Source organism: Danio aesculapii, chromosome 11, assembly GCF_903798145.1.
Source record: "Danio aesculapii chromosome 11, fDanAes4.1, whole genome shotgun sequence".
In the NCBI taxonomy this organism is placed as follows: domain Eukaryota; kingdom Metazoa; phylum Chordata; class Actinopteri; order Cypriniformes; family Danionidae; genus Danio; species Danio aesculapii.
The window spans coordinates 24794187-24817023 of NC_079445.1; the positions used below are offsets into that span (position 1 = coordinate 24794187).

Genomic DNA, 22837 nt, shown 5'->3' on the forward strand with positions numbered 1-22837 from the left:
GAGTTCAAAACGCTTTTCAAATGAGTAGAATTAACTTTCAGTACATTTTGAACAGAAACACTGTTGGGTTTTACAGTGTAGTAAATAAGAAAATACCATTTGCGGCTTTCTATATACTGTACATTCAAAAACTTATTTTTGCTGCTTGTTCAACATATTTATTTAAATTGAGCTGAAGCAACACAAAAGCTTTTTGCAGGACAACTTACTTGTTTTATGTTCAATCCACTTAAATTTTTAAAAACATGCAAATTAACTTAATTTGCTTTGGGACAACATGAATGAATTGTGGAATGCAGCATTTTTTACAATGTAAAAATCACGTTTAATTCAATCTGTTACTTATTTTTGTTTAAGTAAATGTATTAGCAATGTGATTTTTTTTTCTACTAGTAAAATTGTTAAAAAGTTAAAAAAGCATTTTTAGGCTGCAGACTTAAAGCAACAGTACACAACTGGTTTTCTAACATCAAATATGTATAAATCAACCTATTATACAATTTTATATTAAAAAATTATTCCAGATAGTATTTTACATACACATATAAATGGGCTTGCAAATTAATTTTTTTCTTTCCTAAGTTGTAAAAAAAGTATTGGAATTTAAAATAAATAGTGTATTTAGTATTTGTACAAAAAAAAAAAGTTTAATTCATTTACTGTCTTTAATGTGTTCCTGACAAAGAGATCTTTCTTTTGGGGTTAATAGCATTAGAAGATTGAAAAATGTTGCTAAATTAAATCTACATTAACTGGCCACTTTATTAGGTGCTCAACTGCTTGTTAACACAAATTTCTAAGCAGCCAATCACAAATCAGCAACTCAATGTATTTAGGCATGTAGACATGGTCAACAATCTGCTGCAGTTCAAACCGAGCATCAGAATGGGGAAGAAAGGGGATTTAAGTGACTTTGAACGTGGCATGGTTGTTGGTGCCAGATGGACTGGTCTGAGTATTTCAGAAACTCCTAATTTACTAGGATTTTCATGCACAACCTTCTCTAGGGTTTACAGAGAATGGTGCAAAAAAGAATATATCCAGTGAGCTGCAGTTCTGTGGGCGCAAATGCCTTGTTAATGCCAGGGGTCAGAGGAGAATGGCCAGACTGGTTCCAGCTGATAGAAAGGCAACAGTAACTCCAATAATGACTCGTTATGACCACAGTGTACCCATCTTCTGATGGCTACTTCCAGGAGGATAACGCACCATGGCATAAAGCGTGAATCATCTCAGACTGGTTTCTTGAACATGACAAGAATTCACTGTCCTCAAATGGCCTCCACAGTCACCAGAGCTCAATCCAATAGAGCACCTTTGGGATGTGGTGGAACGAGAGCTTTGCACAATGGATGTGCAGCTAACAAATCTGCAGCAACTGTGTGATGCTATCATGTCAATATGGACCAAAATCTCTGAGGAATATTTCCAGTATCTTGTTGAATCTATGCCACAAAGGATTAAGGCAGTTCTGAGGGCAAAAGGGGGTCAAACCCTCTACTAGTAAGGTGTACCTAATAAAGTGACCAGTGAGAGTATTTTTAAAGTGTAGATTGTAGAAAGCATAACTATTATTCATGTTTTAAAGAATCAGAATTGTAAAGCCATAATTATAACCACAAAAAACATCAATTACGCATATGCATCTCTCAAAGAAGGCACAAGGAAACATTTAATCTCTGTTTTTGGCTTGCTCAGGAACACTGTGACATCAGGTTTCCTTCCAACGACCACAATACTTTTCATCTCTAGTCAGTATTCATCCTTTCCATCCCATAGAGATTCTCAATTGAGTCCACTGCCTTTGAACGAGAGAAGCAAACTCTCTTTAATATATTCTCAATTCAGCTCTTTCGTAGTAACACAAATGCTTCAGGTTCTCTCTATGCGCAAAGGAAAGCTTTGTAGAGGCAAACATGAAAGTTTTAGGCAGAGCGGCAGTGAGGCCATGTCCTTGCTCTCCCTTCTACTCTCTTGGTGAATTTTTAATAAAGGATTTTTACTACACATCTTCCCTAGGAACTAAGATACAGCTTTGAACTGCAGCTGAATATTCTACTAACATCCAAAGTACACATTTGATAACCCTATTTCAATAAACAAATGTCAAAATAAAAGCTCCTAATGTCTTGAATAATCAACGGAGGTCATATTTGAAAGCATACATTGTTTATATGATATTGTGTATAACTCTGAAAGATGAATACTCGCATTACAATAAAATATATTTCAGATCAGTGCATCAATGTTGTAACATGCTGTAAAAGTGACCACATCTGTAACGTATTAAAGAGCCCCTTTTTTGTGGCAGAGGATCTTGAGTTCAGCAAAGCATTTAAATCGTTAAAGGAACACAATATGTGAGTAGTTCCATGACGGTTTAACCTGAGAGCACTGACCGAAAATAGATAAGTGATTTCAAGCCACGCTGGGCGATTACAACTTATAACATACAATTAAACACATATTTTGCAAACTACATAAAACAATATTTTTTTATTACACTTACATGTTATGAACTGGAGGAAGAAGAAACTGGTCTATGTGAACTGCAACAGTTACTGACAAAGTACCTGTCAAAGTCTGACAAAGTTCTATACATAATCGTCTCAGCTGCTCCTTCCTCTGATAGCAAACGGCTGGCAAGTCCCGCGCTGCAGCGTAACTTATTGTATCAATAATCAGAAAAATTACAGGAACAAACTCATCACTAGGTTGGCTATAGTGTGGCATTGTTGTGAAAATGAACTTTAACCCTTTATTCCCCACAGATAAAATCTCCATCTGTCAATGATCTTCATCTTTGCGTCATAATCAGTCCCGTGATCCCTCGTGCTCGCGCTAGTGTCTGAAGGGAAAGCATGTTCATGTTTTACACGTTGTACGGATCCAATACTTCATATTTGGTGATGTACCGTATCGACGTCGACGCATTCAAGCAAAAGATCCGAACCCAACTTGATTCATTCATTCGACTCTGAGTCAACTATTGCATTAAAGAATCAATAATTTTAAACACGGTGCACTTTCAGATTTAAATCTCAGCTAGATGTTTCCATTCACTTAGTGCTGTGTTACACACTGCATAGAAGGTCATTTTCAAAAACCCATAATAGGGGCTCTTTAATAATGTGTTCATTAATATTAGCACATAGGCTACATTGCATGTTTTGGCTCATGGCTAACATTTGTTATCCAAGCTTCCATGAATTGGCATATGACAAGCTTAAATAAACAAGTTGCTAACATGTTATCACATGGTTATGATTTGATAGCATGTGTTCCTAGGATGTTTCTATTCCATAAATTAGCACTGAGTTAGCACATTGTTTTTGATGTGTTAGCATATAGATTATTTAACATTCTGTTAGCATGAATTGTTATGTTTCTGTTACATGGAAATAGACACAAACTGTTTATAAATGCTGTTTGTATAATGTTTAAACTGTTTATTCAGCATACAGGATAAGCAAAGTAACTAAATGATAAAAATTTATCTCCATAATCTAATGCCCCACACTGGCATGAATTCACTCAGGACCATCTGTAGAGGCTGTTTAAAAGGGGTCATTAAAGGTAAAATTGCTGAAAGTAATATTCAGTTTCTTACACAGATCAGTTGTTTTGCCTAGTTTTGCCTGTATGTATGGGTTTTTTTACTATCAAAGTGCCTGTAGCTGCACTACAAAAATACTACAATATTTTTAACGTTTTACTGACAAAAAGTCACATCCTGAATAGCCTGAGGGTGTGTATATGAACAGCAAATTAAATTATTCCTAAGTTAGCCATTCCTTTAAATACAAATATTAAATATGCATTAAATCTGCAGTATATGAACTAAACATATGTGTAAAAGGATGTGTGACTCAAAACGGAACAACATAGGCTTATTCTGAAAACACAGCTCTTTATACATTTATGGAGATCGCGAATTATGTAGCCAGAAGTACGTTTGTCTCTGATGCCATTCCTTTCCATGGTAACCAGCTGACCGCTTACCTCTGTATGGATGGCTTTCCCGCTGTTACCAGTTTGTCCAGTTAATTCGCCATGTACGTCTGTGGACTTAAGAAGCAGAGAGGTGTTGACCACAGTGACTTTGTTGGCGTCCAGTGAAGAATGGTTCCAAAAATCGGGTAAGACCAAAAAGTAAAATAAACAAATAAATAACATGGTGAGAATGTGGTAAAATCTGAAAACGTGGTTAAAAATCAGGCGAGGGCTTTTACTTTTTCTGGATTGCTTTTGGATTGCTGTCAGCTGGGTTTAGAGAAGTGGGTGGAAGGGTTAATCGGTGCTTTTGAAAACATTATTGGTTGGGTTTGGGGAAGGAGGAGGGTGGCTCAGTCGATCAGTCAGTCATTCAGTCAGTCAACAGTGGCCTCTGGTGGATTTACATTAGAACAGCAGGCTCGAATGGCACTCGCGAGAGAAATTTGAGATCTGAAAAGTGCAGACAGCGGCCTCTGGTGGATTCGCGAAAACTAAAACTGCAAAAAAACATACCTCCTGGAACGTGTTTTGCGATCTCCAGAAATGAATATAGCGGTATATTTTCAGAATGAGCCTGGGATGAAACAGAATCGATTCAAACCCAAAATGAATTAAAGCAAACTGCCAACAATGTGGCTCATCATGTCAGTTCCAGTTTTTAGATACACATCTCCCAAACTAAAACTGAATGCAACACTGACCATGATGGAATATTCTATTAACAAGAAAAAAGAGACATTTACTCTTGTTCTGCCATATTGATATTGTGCATGGGCCTAAGAAATGAGATCCCCTCAGTTACCTTGCTCTCCATGACAAAAAAACGCATCAACTGACGATCAATAGCTACCCGAAAAAAACATTCAGATCCCACGAAAACCTTTCACCAGAACATAAGAAGAGAATGCTGTTATTCCATCAGACTAAATAATAGAAACTTTAAACACTGGGGAATGTAGTCTATAACAAAAAAACCCTCTAGCATCTAAATCAGGGTCAAGAAAGGAGCAGTGGACCAAAGAAGGAGGAGCTTCACTTTTCTCTATCCGATGTGAGAATGACAGGAGAAGGGAGGAACGAGGGGAGGGGAGTGGACAAAAAAACTGGCTTAGGCACAAAAATCTCCAAGACCTGTGTTTGAACAGTAGCTCAGAGGAAGATCTAGTCGAGAAGCGATGCAGCACTTTGGCTCCCAGAGCACCTGGGGGTACTATTGCTTCATTAAACCTGCACAAACACTCGCCCACATGTGAACATCCAAGAGTTGCGGAGAGGAACCTACAAGTAGTAGCATTGATTTTTGATGCACTGCGATCACCAGATGACAAGCGGACAAAACGATTGGGATTTGGGCTCACAGAATGAGTGCCGTGGCCACTGAGGACCAGGACATGTTTTGTGAGAAGGCTGTGGCCCTCATTGTTGACCTCTGCCTTGATGACAGCCCTCTTCTGGATGCGGAAACCTGTCAGGATTTCCTGGTGCTTCTGACCAATGAAAACCCCAACATCTCTACTACAGGTAAGTTTTGTGTTTGTAGGGGGGACGTGGGTGGGGGGTGTGCTCATGTTTATTTGCGAAAATGCTAGGTGGGACATCAAAGGCTGGTGACCTTTTAGATATGCCCACTTAAAAGTGCGCTAACGAACTTTTTGAAAGTAAGTTGTGTATAAATAATGAATTGCCATTAGTTACCTGGCACTTTTTTGATTTGCCTAATGAGGCTGCTTGTGTTTGATGTTGTTGGCCTCTAAATTAAGCATGCCAGTCATTGGTGATTTAGATCATTTGTAACTGTGGCGCCTCCTTTTTTTTCACTGTTTAATGACAAGTGCACAATTAAGCCTCGGTTGGAGAAACTCCATAGAAAGATGGATGCAGGTGTCTTGTGACGCACCGGTTCGTGGCAGTCACACAAGGTAAAATTGACATGAAATTGAATTTCGGACACAAGATCGAAGGAGCCGTGATATCTCGGAGTTGGCAGGTGATAGGAATGTCTAAAGCAATACAAATTATAATGAATTCCCGATTTGGCCCACTGCCATGGTGGTAGACGCAGAATCTAATTGTCACTCTGAGTTTCTGTCACAGGAGAAATCAAATAAACCACTGCAGGCCCTGACCTGCATCATGTCCCTGACCACAGGGATAGTGAAGGCCACTGTGTGTTATCCACAAATAAACATGAATCACTGACACCACAGAAAAACTCTAATCATAGCTCTTTTTTCATGCTGAATTTTAATAGAAAATATTACTATATAATATAACTATATAAATACTATTGAAATGAGTTAAAATAATATAGGCTAGAATTAAAATAATAAAGCCCACTTTGCAGCTTTTTAAAATTATAGTAGGCCTATATAAAAATAGCCTAATAGACAGACTTTTGACGAGGTGTTTTAATATAACTAATTTTGATCAATTAGCTATAACTTTTGACTGCATTTTCCTTTTTTATGCTATTATGCGCGCATTATATTTCACATGCATTTGCAAGGTTACTGAAATTGAAATTAAAACACAAAAAATACTGAGCCATTAATAGTTTTAAAAGTAAAAAAATATATAATTTGAAAGAGAACATTGTCTTTTTGAAAACTGGACTGAAACTAAATTATTAAAAATAAACTTCATTTACATCCTGCGGCAAAATGATTTTATTATAATTTTAGTGATCTGCTTGAGGTAGGTCAATTTATTTTTATGCTTTTGATGAAGTAGCATTCAACTTGAGCTCTTTAGACTATTTCTTTAATTTTACTGTCCAAAATGAACCCTTATTTCAGTTTACAATAATAATAAAGCTTGTTAACAAGTTTTTAATGATTAATGGAGGAAATATAATGCTTTGTTTCATTGTTTCATCTTCATTTACAAGTAGCAGGGTATTTACAGCTACTGTATATTTCTGTCTGTTCGCATCCTGTCCCTTTGTGCCCTCTGGCGGCATAGTTGCAAACTGCGGTTATACCTAAAATCACTGTCTTACTCCTTTAGTCCGGCGGCGGTACAAGTTGTGGTGGTAATGCTCCGTTTAAAGTGTCACCAACTGTATATATAGATGTTCCATGTGATATTGCTACTTTAATACAGGTAAACATAATTAACCGTAAAATTAACTTTAATATAATTTCAGGTAGGTTTTTTCTTTTACTTGTTAATTGTTTTTCTTTTACTTGGTAATTGGTTAATTACTAAATCCCCTCAGGTTCTTGTTCTCTCAGTTTATTTATGTCTCCATATAAATGTTGCGCTAAGTTTTTATTTTTCCATCCATTTCGTGAGTTTTCCAAGTCACTTAGGAACTTTTTAAATTTACTCTTTAAAAAACTGCAAAGAAACCACATGTCAACATGTACTGTGGACACTTTCTCCATTCCTGACCATAACAATCACTCATTAATTATCGAAATTAGTCAGATTCCAGCACAAAAACCTTGGAAAACCATAAAAAAACACACAATACAACAGAATATGACCAAAGCTCCATTAAAAACACATTAGACTTGATACATCTTTGGGTTGCCACTTCACACCCAATGTGAAATCTCAAAACTGTGGTACTTTATAAGCTTTAAATAGCTTATAATGTCATAATGATTGAGCTCTAATTAGGAAGGAAGTGCTGAGTGTGTGAGGGAGATGCCTGCTGACTTGACTAGGAGTGAAGGGAGGTTCTGGAACCTGCAGTCCACAGGCAGTAATACTAGATGAATGAAGGACTGCTGCTGGCCTCCGCAACCCCATGGCGAGAGCTGCACCCAGCCTGCCAAAAAGCAAAGGTCATGCATCAGGAGAGCCAGGTGGTGCAGCACTCATGCAATGCCAAAACCCGACACGATAGAGCAGGACCGGGATCGTAACAGTGGATCTCTGATCAACTCTCTGCGTTCTGTTGCTAATGCTCTGAAGCGATTGTCCAACATCCCTCTTGAAGCATGTGTTACCGCAGCTGCACTGGAGTAAAGAGTGTCACTTCCTATTAGGAATTCATGGGATGCTTGGGTTGAAGTCATGCCTTGGTTTTCTCATGAATGAATATTTCAAAGATGTCAGATCTAAATGTAACAAAAAGCTGTTTGTTCAATAATTCAGGTTTTGCCTCCCACAGTTCAAAGAATCTTTCTGTATTTCACTTTGTCTCAAAGAATGCGTAACGGGCCTGGATGCTTTTAAGTCTGCGTGACACTTTATGCTATACGAAATAAACATTATGGCATCTGTGTAATGGAACTACAAACCAATATCTTACCTCTCTATGTCTGCGTCATGGATTTTGCCACGGTCAATTATGTGCACACTATTTTTTAAGCACCGCTCATGGCATAACAATATAGGAATACAAGAAACATTTCCAATTGTGAATCAAGCTGGTGTTTTCATTTCATGTCCATGTGTTATGTGGCAATCAGGTAATACAATTTGTCATTATGGCTGAAGAAATGGTTCTTATAATGTATTGTATGTGTGCATTGGTTTGCTGATGCAGACAAAACACAGTAGAAAACACTGTTTCTGTGCTAATGTGTAGCTGTTACAATCCCAGTGGAATAATCTACAAAGGCTAGTGTTTCTTCTTCAACAGAAGTATGATTCCAGAACAAATACACCTTAAGAAGTTTGTATATAAGAACATTTCTTAGATTAATCTGGCTTGAGGTTTACCCTGTGATTGCATGGAGAGTTGGAAGGTCATCACTGCTAATTAAAACTAGTCCAGTCATGTTCCGGGGTCCCAGCATCAAAATTGCTTGACTAGTGCCTGTCCTAATACCCACAGTTGCAACCTTGGACACTTAAAACCGCATGTTGCAAGAAGTATGTGTCACAGATCTAAAAAGTTCAGTTATAAAACAAAGAAAAAAAGAGTTTTTAACTGATTTCAAGATTTCACACTTAGATATTACTTGATGCAATTTGCAGATTTGGCATGCTGTCCCGGGAGAGAACCCTGAGCTCAGAGATAATTGAGCCCAGGGCTCCTGCCTGGTCATTTAGCAGAAAATGGGTCTGGGATCATGTAGGTCTCGAGAGCTCCCCCTGGTGAAGAAAAAAGGGTGAAATCCGTCTATTGATTGTAGGCTTGGATAGATTTAATTGGATTATCGCTGATTATGGATGAGACACCAGCCGAGATCAATTACTTTTACACGCTCCTCTCGAAATTAGTTTATAAAACTTCACTTATGCGTGTTGAATATCATTTAAGACAACGCTAGCATCTGTTAGCTTTAATCATAGGGAACAACTGGCTTCGGCTACTTCATAGTTCAAGTACATGAAAGGAAGTATGCAAGGCTGTTCCAGGTCTGAAAGTGGAAAAACTTTAATGGGTTATGTTGGTAACCCATAGGTTATGCACACTAATGTTATGTTTACACAACAATGTTGCCAAAAAACAGAAAAGTTTTTCTCTTGCATTTAAAAAAGAAATCACATTTACAAGACAAATTGAAAAATGATCCACGTTTACACATCCAAGAAAACTGCCAAAAAAAAGCTGTTTTATATATGCCAAACCAGTATTTGTTGCTATAACAATACTAGCAAACAGTACCTATAGAAGTTATCGTGCATCATCGACACCTCAGCACTGGTGTTTATATAGATTTTTTCATGTATATATGATGCACCTCTGCTGTTTGGTGTAATGTGAAGCAAATCCTCATTTTCCTGATGAGCACTTGAACAACAACAGCACTACCACATACTGCCATTGTTGTGTGTTTGTTCATGCTTGCCTTTAATCTACAGTACATAGCCTTAAACATGTACTATGCACATGCATGATGTCCTGTCTTAGATAATTTTTTCAGGGGTTTACACAGACACAACAATATCTACATTTTCAAAAACTTCCATATTGTAAGTCGTTTTCAGTTTTATGCATTCTAAATTCCAAAAATGCTGCAACAAACAGGTGAAACACATAAAATAAAATTCTGGTTTGCCAAAAAACTTTGTTGTGTAAATGGTCCCTGAATTTTTCCCTCTTTTCAAAACCCACGTTTCCAGCCTTGGCCACTTGAGAGTTCATGTATGTGGCCGGAAGTGCACAAGGCTGTTCCAGTTCTGAAAGGTGGCAAATCTCAGTTTCTTTAATGCAAAAATTAAAACTTTCCCCTTTGCAATACCCACAGATTTCCGGCCTGGACCACTTTAGAGTTCATGTACATGCATTGCAGGAAGTGTGCAAGGTTGTTTCAGGTCTGAAAAGTAGCAAATCACAGCTTCTTTAATGCAAAAATGTAATCTTTTCCTCTTTTTACAGTACTCACACACCTCTGCCCTGGGCAGCTTGAGAATTCATGTACATGGCAGGAAGTGTGCAAGGCTGTTTCAGGTCTGAAAGCTGGCAAATTTCAGTTTCTTTGATGCAAAAAATTAAACTTTCCCCCTTTTTACCATACTCACACACCTCTGCCCTGGGCAGCTTGAGAGTACGTGGCAGCTTAATGTACGTGGCAGGAAATGTGTAAGAAATGCAGGAAATGTTTCAGGTCTTAAAGGTGGCAAAGCTCAGTTCCTTTAATGCACGCTAAATTTATCCTCCTCACCTGAAGCCTTGGTCGATTGAGAGTGTATACTTGGCAACTGGAAGCCTTCAAGACCCTTCCAGGTCTGAAAATTGGCAAAGCTTAATGCCTTAAAGCCACAAAGTCTCTCAGGTTACCAGTACCCACCTAAAGGTATTTCATAATATAGGAACTTTTTCACAGTTCCTAGAACTATCTGTGGAAGTACCCACTTCTTATGCAAGTTTGGAAACGGTTTCAGTTCTAGTAACACCATTTGCTTCTACTTCAGACAAGGGTTTAAACCAGCATAATTACCAGTGATGCAAGCGTAGACTGATTGGGCAATTGTATAAGAAAAAACACTTTCAGAAACCATGTTAACGCATTATTTATTCTCAGCATTCAAGATATATAGCATGATAAGTTGTTTTAAGTTTTAAATCTACATTCATGCTGTTCTATTCACTGCCCTAATAATCCCAGAAAATGTTTTTGTATTTCAATATACAGCTTAATAATAAATAAACCAATTCCCTGTTTACCCTAATTAAAAGCGCAATAAAAAATATTAAAGGTTACCCCATATTCTGTACCCAGCTGTAAACACTGAAACCATCGATCATTCACATAGTAAACAAGCATCACAAGTTTATTGACCACCTCTTATAAAAACAGTGCTGAGAAAGGAGAATTTAAGATGGTCAAAGTCGATATAATGCCACTCATGCACACGATCATGGGGTATATTCTCACCCCATTTCTATTGTATAGAGGCCCCCAAGGTTAAATCAATTACATTTCCTTTCAAACATGACAAGAGGGATATGACTGAGTGCAATGCTTGAGCAATAGAGGGCACATGTAGAGGGGGACCTCATTTCTTTCTACTAGTCTTGAAATAGACGAAGCGAAATCGTGCAGAATGCCAGTCGCATTACTGAGTGGCACCTCTCCTGCTTCTGTTTCTGTAGCACATTGAGCAGAACATTACTATTAGAGTAGTTTAAGCTCCACTGCAGCGAACCAGACGCTCGTTTTAGACCTACTACTGCAGCTACCGCATTATGTGGCCATGAATAAATAAAACAGCTAGTAGGCATCAGACCAGCAGGGGAAATCGCATACACACTCTAACTATCAGCCAAAAAAGGATGAAGATAGAGAGGGAGTTTTGCGTGGCTGTGTGTGTGTGTCTGTTAAAATCACTACCGGGGGAGTTAATTCTCAGAAACCCAATGGGGAATTCCTGTGTAACGCAGTCATGTTTACTTGCACTAAGCGTTTTTTTTGTTTTAATAGCAAAACCTAACGAGAGTTTGGCGGTGCCTTTAACTTAGGTATGAATAATGTGAATTTATGCATGTCGACACCCAATGCTCTAGTGAAGTAAATGTGAGAACCAATTCAGCAGTCTTGTCTCTCAACTTCGCAATATCACACTTGCATCAGACTGTAAGTTGGAGCATAGGAAAAAACTGCTTTAACTACTGAGGCTGGATAGAAAGGAACATCCTGTCATTATTTATTTACATTCAGTGGATTTTAAGCTCTTAAAAAGCACAATATTATGTATATAACGTGTGCAGTGAATTTTATGTAGCATTTCAGTATGTTACTTACATAAAGATATTTGATTACTTCTGAAAAGTTATATATATATATATATATATTATTATTATTATTATTATTTTGTGTTATTATTATTACTTCACTTCCTATAATCCCAGCAAACTTTTGCATTTAAAAGACGTTTAATTGTTGTCTAGACTGAAACTGTCCTGTGAAGGTAACTGACAACAGAATAAAGGATCCATGTGCAGTTTATTACAAGAATGGTCAGGCAGACAATCGTCAACAGGGTCAAAAACGTAGATGCAGAACAATCCAAAGTCATGGTCAAAGAACAAATGATCGGTACTGGCAGCAATGAATCAAAATGGCAAGGCAATGCTAGGGATGGCTGACGTGAAACTGACGTTTCGACACAGTGTAACGAAGCATGATTCGAACCACTCAGGTCATGTGATTAAGGTGATTCGAAACACCCAGGTCACGTGATTAAAGTGAGTCAAAACACCCAGGTCACATGATTAAGGTGATTCGAAACACCCAGGTCACGTGATTAAAGTGATTCGAAACATCCAGGTCACATGATTAGAGTAATTTGAAACACCCAGGTCATGTGATTAAAGGGATTCAAAACACTCAGGTCACATGATTAGAGTGATTCGAAACACCCAGGTCACGTGATTAAGGTGATTCGAAACACCCAGGTCATGTGATTAAAGTGATTCGAAACAACCAGGTCACGTGATTAAGGTGATTTGAAGCACTCTGGTTATGTGACTAAAACGATTCAAAGCATTGGCCATTTTAGAAGCATTTCGAGATCTGGCGAATCTGCGTTTGACTGACAGGGTCTTATGTAGCCTAGTGGACTAACTGTGCACAGAGTAACTGTGCTGCAAATGGCCCAAGTTCAAATTATGTTTCGTACAAATACTTTGAAATTATGATTTGATGTATTTTAATAATGTTACAAATCATAATTTCAAAGTATTTGTACAAAACAATTTGATCACTGTAGGTTTCAAAACGTTTAGAAGCTTTGACACATTTGCTTCGACATTTGCTTCAGTGTTTCATGAAGCCTCGCTCTGCTCACCGCTGGCAAGGCAAGGAAATGCAAAGAAAGGTAAACACGTCGTGTTCTCACTAAATTCTTATTCTCACTAAAACAGATAAACAATACTCAGCACTGATGTGTGTATGTGCTGTATAAATAGTCCTAGTAATCAGTCCTTGAGCAGCTCCCAGCTGTGTGTGTGGAGTCAAAGGAGAAATGGAACAGGTGTGTGTTTGTGGTACATGGCAGGATTTGTAGTCTATATGGTGATGGGATTGTAGTCTTCCAGCAATCTGTATAGAATAGATCGCTGGAGATTGTGACAGAAACAAAGGCTAAATTTAGGCATTTAGTAAAAATTTAGATATCTAACAATAGTTCAAAAATAGACTATTCATCAAATAGACAGGAATGAATGACTACATGAGAGGTCTGTCTATTTATTGAATAGTCTATTTTTTAATGCAATGGTTAGACGTCTATTCGATTTTTACTTACAGCCAAATTGTAGCCTTGTTTTAGCCAAGATCTCTATGTTTGGATGTCTATTAGAAACACTTTACAATAAAACAGAATTTCTTAACATCAGTATGCTATCATAATTTACTATGTTATACTATTTAACTATACTATAACAGTTAACATGAACTAAAAAACTTTTTATTCATTCATTTCCCACATTTCCTATTTTCCATTCGCCACAGCAGAATGAACCACCAAAAATTCGTCTAATGCAACAATATTTTAAAGTCACATTCAACATTCATTAATAAAATAACATTAAATATCTTTGTATTTACTGTAATCTTTTAAATCATATTTGTAATTGTTCATGCATTGTGGTGTGAACAAATATAAACATAGTTTTATAAAATTGCATGTATGCAATACATTGCTGAAATGCACCCGTTGTCTTCTTTTTCAGTTTTATACACTGCACAGAAACCTTTAGGTTCAGGCCATTAAGAGAAAAATAATGGAGGTCATTTTGTGCCAAATGTGTTTAGGCATTGCAAAGGACATTGATCTCTGATGTCCATCCCTATGTGCTTCACTTCTAGGAATCAAGACATTTAAGCCATAACCACCTTAAAAGATGAGAGTGAGTGAAAAAAGAAGGCGGCTGAAAATGAGCCTGACTATAACAAAGGAAAATTGAATCACAGGCTGCCCTGTAGCCGGACATGCAGGGGGATTCAGGGGGTTTAGGTAGAGAGCAACATCCAAATGGACTCATTTCTAAAATCTAATTTCCAGGGTCTGCCTATTATGGGTGACTGTGACATTTCATCCCTGATTGTGTTAAATCTGTTCTCTGTTCAGTGGCATGGGCCGAGGTTAACAAGCCATGCATGTGGCCCGTTGACAAGCCCTGCAAATAGAGCTGGATTCTGAAAGTTGCATTGCTTCCCTGAGGTAAAATGCTAGAGAAAGAAATTGAGCAGTGCATCTGAATGAATCACTGAATAAATCATATACATATGTAGAAGTTATTGGGGTAATTATGTAAAAATAAATTCATATTACTGTATAAGACAATGAAAGACATTTCAGCCTGTTATTGGAAACCCCAAAAACCAAAATATGACCTTTTATAATGCATAATAGGGTGTATTGAAATAGTTGTGAAAAGGTGTATTGAATAGTTTTTACCATGATTAAAATGGTTTGAAAATAATAGTCCACATAAAACACTTAAATAATGTGTGTACCTTGTAGTCCTTATGTTGTGGCAACCAAATGTGCCAAGAAGTATAGCAATTCCAGTAATGTATGTAAGATATATACTGTTAACAATTTCCTGTAGAATCTACAGTAACTTACTGGCAGCAGTTCACCTGTACTTACTTACTCCCAGGGCCATTTATATTGAAGTTAATATTAAGCAAACCATGTTGGTGTTTTAACATCTAATTTTTACGAGGTGGGTTGTTAGCTCAACCCCGCACGTGGAGAACCAGAACATACACTATGGACAATTTAACCTGCCCAATTCACCTATAGCGCATGTCTTTGGACTTGTGGGGGAAACCGGAGCACCCGGAGGAAACACACACCAACACGAGGAGAACAAGCAAACTCCAGAAATGCCCATTGACCCAACCGGGGCTCTACCCAGCGACCTTCTTGCTGCGAGGCGACAGTGCTACCCACTGCATCATTGGGCTGCCCTAGTTCACAGTAACTTACTGTAAACCAATTACAGTTATAATACTGTATGTACATTTACAGCACCATTTACCTTGCTGTATTACAGTAATTTTTCACAATGCAACTTTAAAATACAATAACATACTGCATAACTGTCCTACAATAAAATTCAGTTCATATTCTAGTTCAGTTTTCTAGTAATTTACTGTAAATCAATTGCAGCAAAAATACTGTATTTACATTTACTGCCCCATTTACCTTCTTTTGTATGTATTTGCAGTATCGAATACCTTTACTTAAAAAATACAGTAATTTTCATAACGCAACATTAAAATACAGTAACACACTGTGTAACTGTCCTACAGTAAAATTCAGTTCATATTACAGTTAAATACTGTGTCATTTACAAAAATGTCATCGGTAATAGTTTACACAATAAAAGGATAATGATTTTTTACTCAAACATTTACAAATAAATTATAAATCTAAAGAAAATGAACTGAAATTTTCAAGTGGTATTTGAATTATCTCTCTATAAAAATGTTATTCTATATTCTTTTTTTCGTAGAGCTATTCAATTTAAAAGTCATTTTAAATTAGAAATTTTAACAATACTGTACATGCACACTTCTAGGATAAATTAATTTAAGTGAAGTTACACAAACTAATTTCGAGAGGAGCACGTAACAGGATTTACTACAGCTGATCCCTATCACTAATCACTAACTAGCCAATCGGATCATTCCAAATTTAATATAAATATCCAGCCTACAACTTCATTTCTCATCTTCGTTTTGGAACCCCCCCCCCCCACCCTTCTTTCTCCCTCCTCCTCAATTCTAAGATCGGGCGACACGGTGGCTCAGTGGCTAGCACTGTTGCCCTACAGCAAGGAGGTCGTTGGTCCAAATGTTAACTGAGCCAATCGACACTCTCTGTGCGGAGTTTGCATGTTCTCCCCGTGTTTGCGTGGGTTTTCCCTGGGTACTTCGGTTTCCTTCCACACAACAAACAACATGCAACACAAGTTGAAGTCACAAGCACCTAGCACACAAAATTAGAAGTTATCAAGAACTACCTGATCTCGTATCCCTCCCAATGCTTACCGACCAGGCGGGAGCCCTGGGCTCACCTATCTCCGAGCTCAGGATTCTCTCCCGGGACAGCATGCCAAACCTGCTAAAATAGTCAACCATTATCTAAGTGTGGACTCTTGAAAACATATTTGTCATCAATAACTAACGGTATCTGAAATCATTCAATACACATACACAAAATGCGTAGTGTGTCTTTAAATTGCATAAGCCACTCAAACAGACATAAATACTCCTCTTGTTGTTACAATCATGTTTTTAAAGTTGATTTAATAGCCTCTTCAGAGTGAATAAACGTAGTGTACAGCATTTGCTCAGTCAGTGAGCTCTAAAGCTAGAACAGGGTGACAAATAAATAAACACGTTAGGTGTACAAACACTCGGGAGCTCAAGTGCTTTTCCATTCTAGGCAACAGCAAGGAGTAAACGGTTTTTGCCACCTGGGAAGAGAACACACAATTTTTCAGCTCATAAAGCTGATTACACAGCGGCAAGTACAAAGTGCCATTGAGACCTATATTGCTGTGAGGTCAGAGGTATAATCTGTCCTGCAGTGGTTCCAAACCAAGCCGAGAATCATAAAGCTAGACTGCTGCCAAAAATACTGTATATGATCATTCATTAGATCAGTGTAGATGCTGACTCCCACATCATTCTGTACAATTTCATCTCTTAATTCAAAGCCAAATGCTCAGACTTCCAAGTAACTCTCATTAGTGTTAATGTTGAACACAATAGGGCTTTTCTACGGTGGCCGAGAGCTTAACGGGCTGCGGTTTAAGAAAACACAAGCAATTACAAAAAACACCAGCAAATTGAGACAAGATCTTCATCAGTTTGACAGCACGTGCTGCATTTTCTCACAATACAAACAATTAATGAAACGCTACATTTTCTCACAACACAACAGAAATGTTTCAAGGAGACCCTAAGACGTGACTACTTTTAGGTCATGGTTATTTAGGCTAATAAATACTACAGATACGGGAATCTGGATATTAAAATAAACACACAAAAATCTCACCTTTCAAAGACCACCTACAACTTCACTGAGCAATAGTCACAGAACAGCGGCGTCCATCACGTTTTTGGGTCCCCTTTTCCATTGTGTTCCGTTCTTTTTGTGTTGTGAAAAACTGCATGCTGTCAAACAGATGAAGATCTTTTCTTAATTTCCTGGTGTTTTTTGTAATTGCACGTGTTTTTTTAAATTGCAGAACGTTAAGCTCTCTCTGCAACCGTACTTTTCACACTTCTGATTGTAAACCTCAGGTAAATAGAATCCATCTTCATTTTAACAGTTTATTCTGGATATTCGTTCATTCATAATTTTTCTTCAGTATGTTCTCTATTTTAGAGGTCGCCACAGTGAAATGAACCCAGTATTGGGAAACACTCATTCGCACACATACACTACGGCCAATTTTGTTTATTCAATTCACCTATTCCGCATGTTTTTGGACTGTGGGGGAAACCGGAACACCTGGAGGAAACCCACGCCAACACAGGGAGAACATGCAAACTCCACACAGAAATGCCAACTGGCCCAGTAGGGACTCGAACCAGCGACCTCCTTGCTGTGAGGCTACAGTGCTAACCACTAAGCCACCGTCTCTCCCCTATTCTGGATATTTGTGCAGTTATTTGTTTTTTATTATCATTTTTAAGATGTTAGATTCACTGATTTGAACTTTTTTCTTGATAGATTTTATAGACTATAAAATTAAACATTTTCTTGTCAAGTCCACATAATTATGTATTCTAATTTTTTGTATTTATTTATTGCTATAATGTTATTATATGTGGTTCCTTTTGGAGAGCTTTTAAAAAGCATGAAATATGGTTTTTGCAACCTGATTTAACAGGGAAATGTAATTATTATTTTATGTATTGGTAGAAAAGTGGCTAATTAATATATTTGTACAATTTCGCTTCTACAAAAAGAAACAGAGTAACTCAGTGGGCCAGTTGGCATGTCTGTGACAAGACATGCACTATAGGTCAATTGTATAAACTAAATTGGCTGTAGTGTGCGTGTATGTGAATGTGAGAGTGTATGGGGATTTCCTTGAACTGGGTTGTGGCTGGAAGGACATCAGTTTTGCGTAACATATGCTGGAATAGTTGGTGGTACATTCTGCTGTGGCAACCCCTGATAAATAAGGGACGAAGCAAAAGGAAAATGAATGAATTAATTTCTACAAAATCATTGTACTTAAATGTACGAATGAGATGTACAAATTCATACAAATTAACCGCTAAATGAAAACATTTCAACACTGTAAAAAATTATATGATCAATTAGTCATGACAGCATGTTTTTAATTCATAGTAACTTATTAAAGTTAATCATGTTCTAACTAATTTTATAAGGTATGCAAGCTGTTTTAAGCCAGTTTAACATAATGTAAGTTCAATGGACTCATAAGGTTAATTTGACTCAGCTTAAAAATTTAAGGCAACCAGGATTTTTTTTTTACATTGAAATTGCTGTAAGATTGTTTTGGATTTTCCTATTCACTTCCTTTGACGTCACAACAGAGTGTAAAAAAATGTAATGACAAAAAGTCGAGACCACAAATATTGCTTTAACTTAATATAATAAGTTAATTAAATTAAAAAAGAAAACAAATGTTTCTAAGTTAAATAAAGTTTAACTTATTATTTTAGTCAGATTGATTGATGCAATTTGAGATGACTAGAAAAGTTAATTTGATTCAACTAAAAAAAATTAAGGCAGCAATTATTATTTTTACAGTGCATGATTGTATCTACTAAAGGGCAAGGATGCAAAGATAAATATTTTGTTGCAGTGACATTTAATCCAGCAAGTGCAGCCCAGTTATCATCTCGGAAATTCGTGTGGTTATTTTACATTTTTAATCCAATTTTAGACAGATTCATTCATCATCATGCTAATGGGCTGTGTACGGAGGCAATGTGTTGTGAGGCACGGGTTTGCTCTACTTTTAAATCAACCAGTTTCATAAGCCCATATGTTGAATCTCAGGATCAGGATTCAGGTTTTGATACTGAAGATAACAATGAGTGCAATACGTTCTATTCACCATATAGTTAAAAGCAGAATTTTTATTTTTATTTTGTGTCGTTAGATGTTATATTTATTAAATATTTAGCTTATTTTTACCTTAGAATTAAGGCTATATTATAGCATACAATAATACATGAAGTGTAATAAAATTAGTTTATTCATTTTCTTTTCAGCTTTGTCCATTTATTAATTAGGGGCCGTCACAGCAGAATAAATAGCCAACTTATCCAGCATATGTTTTACACAGCGGATGATCTTCCAGCCACAACCCAACACTGGCAAACACCCATACACACTCTTTCACACACACTACAGCCAATTTAGTTTATTCAATTCACTGTACCGCATGTCTTTGGACTGTGAGGGAAACCGGAGAGGAAACCCAAATGAACATGGGAAGAACATGCAAACTCCACACAGAACTGACCCAGCCAGGACTCAAACCAGCAACCTTCTTGCTGTGAGGCAATCGTGCTACCCACTGGGCTACTGTGACGCCCATGAAGTTAGTTGTCATTTGTAAATCAAGTATTACTTTCTGAAACAACGTACATACTGTATGTGTGTAACATTGGAGCATAGCTGAAACCTGGAAGAGTTTAGTTCATGTTGTCAGGTTGTCAAAGAGATGCTTTGTTTACGCTCTGCTTTTTGTACTTTTTTTGGATGTGTGAAAGCAGATCAACTTCCAAAGGGTGAGGACTCAGACATGGTAAAACCAACATCATCATTACTGTTTGCATCAATGTATTAATCAGTACTGAGGAAGCTCAACACTAAAGCAATTATGACAAAAAGTCAACACAACAAGTTATGCAAAGTTGAACTTAATATTTTTACTCTGATTGATGGAAGTGGAAGGGGCTAGAAAAGTTCATTTCATTCACTCATTCATTTTCTTTTTGGCTCAGTCCCTTTATTAATCTGGGGTCGCCACAGCGGAATGAACCACCAACTTATCCAGCATATGTTTTACGCAGCGGAGGAAGCTGGAATCAGAGATGTAAAATGTGCTAAATTGTTACTCAAGTGAAAGTAGAAGTATCTGACCATACATACCAGACTAGACCAGACCTGACCAGAACATACTTGAGTAAATTTTTAATAAAGTACTGCAATACATTTTTTTCTAGAGTAGTAAAAGAGTAATAAAATAACAGCAAAAATAAAGATAGAAATAGATTCTTGTTTAGGCATTAAATCTCTTACTACAAAATTAATTAACCCAATGTTTTTTTGTCTTGATTTAAAACTCTTAGGTGTATTTAACTGTAAAACTACAGTACATGGCAAGGCTAATGCTAATATGCAACACGCTACTCAAATTTGTAAAACCTCTGATTTAAACTAAGCAAAAGCTCATTTGTAGAAATCAGAGTCAAGCTTAGCTCTTTTGGGGATAAAAAGCAAAATAGCTGATATTTTCTTGTTGAGGGTGAGAAGTACACCATTTATCTTGTATGAATAGTAGCACTAAAAGAAAATTCGCTAAGGCAGGGGTTCCCAAACTTTTTATCCCACAACCCCCCAAATAACAGCGCCAGTGTTTCGCAACCACTAATATTCTCAAAGCAGCTCACACACAACAATAGGCCCAAGTCTATTCTTTGTTTAATTTTGAAGAATGCCACTCAATTAGATCATCCTCCATGGTCAGTTGTAGCCTGTATTTAATTTTGTTAAATGCGGGTGCCGTGAAGGTGTCAGAGAGTTTACTCCAAGTGTGCCGCACAGTCATGGTCTTTTTGAGTGACGCTCCCGGCCGTTATATCGCCGCCTATGGGCTGGCTGCAGTAAAAGTCATAAAGCCTGCCACCCCTATGTTAACCAGAGACTTGAGCCCAAATAAAAAAAATTATTACACATATTACACATTATTATATTTATTATTGCAAAAAAATTTCCCGATAGATGGTTTTGGTCAATTAAGGTACTGGTTATCAAGCTAATATATGTTCAGATCTTCAGTTTTTTTAACAGTATGTTTTTAGCCAGTAATTTAATGCTATAAAAACGGGATGTGTTGCTTTGACACTTGTGATTGACAGCTTCTCTAAACAGACCGTCGGAGCTTCAGAAGGAGATTGAAGGACCAATGTTTGATTTTTGTGTTATTTTACCATGATAAAATGAGTTGTTTAGCAGTAAACTATGCTTGCTGACCTACAGGATGTGACGGACCACTGTTTATTCAGTTAAATGTGAGCTTTTGCTTGCTGATACATGCCGAACGTTATCATGTCAAGGTAAACAGGTAATCGTTATCTAGCAGTAACTCTTTTTATGGGTCTGAAATAATAATTAGAAAGAAAAACTAGCATATTTCCCCCAAGGCAAATAGCTGTCCATGGTGTGTATATTTTGGGTCCTGTTGATTGCTAATTAAAAATAAAAACCTTTCTTAAAATGTATGTGTTGTTTATATGTTATTTTTCATATTTTACAAATGTTATTAATACATCTATGAAAATAATAAATATTAACAAACCTTTATATGAGATTTTTTTTTGTGCTTATAGCTAAGTCTAGTTTAGGCTAGAGTGTAAGAAAGATCGTTTATTTCTGCAGTCCAACATATGTTTTTATTAAATTATTAAAACAGCTTACATCAAACAGTTTTTTTAGTGAATTGTATATTATTACGTGCTTTTAAATTAAAATACTTATATTTGTATTAGCGAGTCTTTGTTATAGTGCTGATATGGGCGGTCAAGTGAGAAGTTTGGGGGACGTACAAGCATTTGGTTGGAAGCTTGATTCCACGGCTCTGCCTCTGACTCCATCAGGCAGTCCTTCTGCGCACACCCAGGCTCCATTTTCAGTAGTTTTTCGCGACAATTTGTGCCCGTCATGAAGTGTTTTGCATTCAAAGCATTCAATGGGAAAAGGCGCTGTCTCATCATCCATTTTTTTCAGTCATTGGTTTACCCTGGTGCCATTAAATCAATCTGCTGCATCTATTACTATTGCTGTGTCTTTAATCTAACGTATTAAGACCCCAGAGGTCACAATCCAATGGGCAAAATGTGTGTTGTTTTATAACTAATAAATACTATTTTTAACTTCTGTAGCATATGGACAAAATATGCTCATTCTAATAGTTTCATAAAATGAATTTGATTTTTGGAAATCACCAAGCGTCCCCCCGCTCATTATCTCCCAACCCCTTGTGGCTAGTTTTGGATTGTTCACAACTTCTTTCTCCATTTTCTTTCCACTGATTGATTGTTTTACACTGTGTTCCATTTTGAAGGCCCCTAATTGTGAGGGGTCTGGATGCAGACCTGGTGCAGTGCAATCTGAGCTGCATCCAATGTTTTTTAATGGGCTCACCTAACCCCACTCCTAACCCTACCCCTCACAGTGATGTCACTCGCTCCATTTGAGTGCA

At 37.2% G+C, this 22837-nt stretch overlaps 1 protein-coding gene across 1 annotated transcript in view; it reads left to right on the forward strand.

Moving 5' to 3' along the window:
* The first annotated feature begins 5357 nt into the window (after positions 1–5357).
* The window catches only part of syt6b (synaptotagmin VIb), a 58101-nt gene continuing 40621 nt past the window's right edge, over positions 5358–22837 (forward strand). Inside the window, 1 exon segment of the mRNA XM_056468843.1 lies at positions 5358–5517. Within this exon segment, the coding sequence (XP_056324818.1) occupies positions 5358–5517 (160 nt within the window).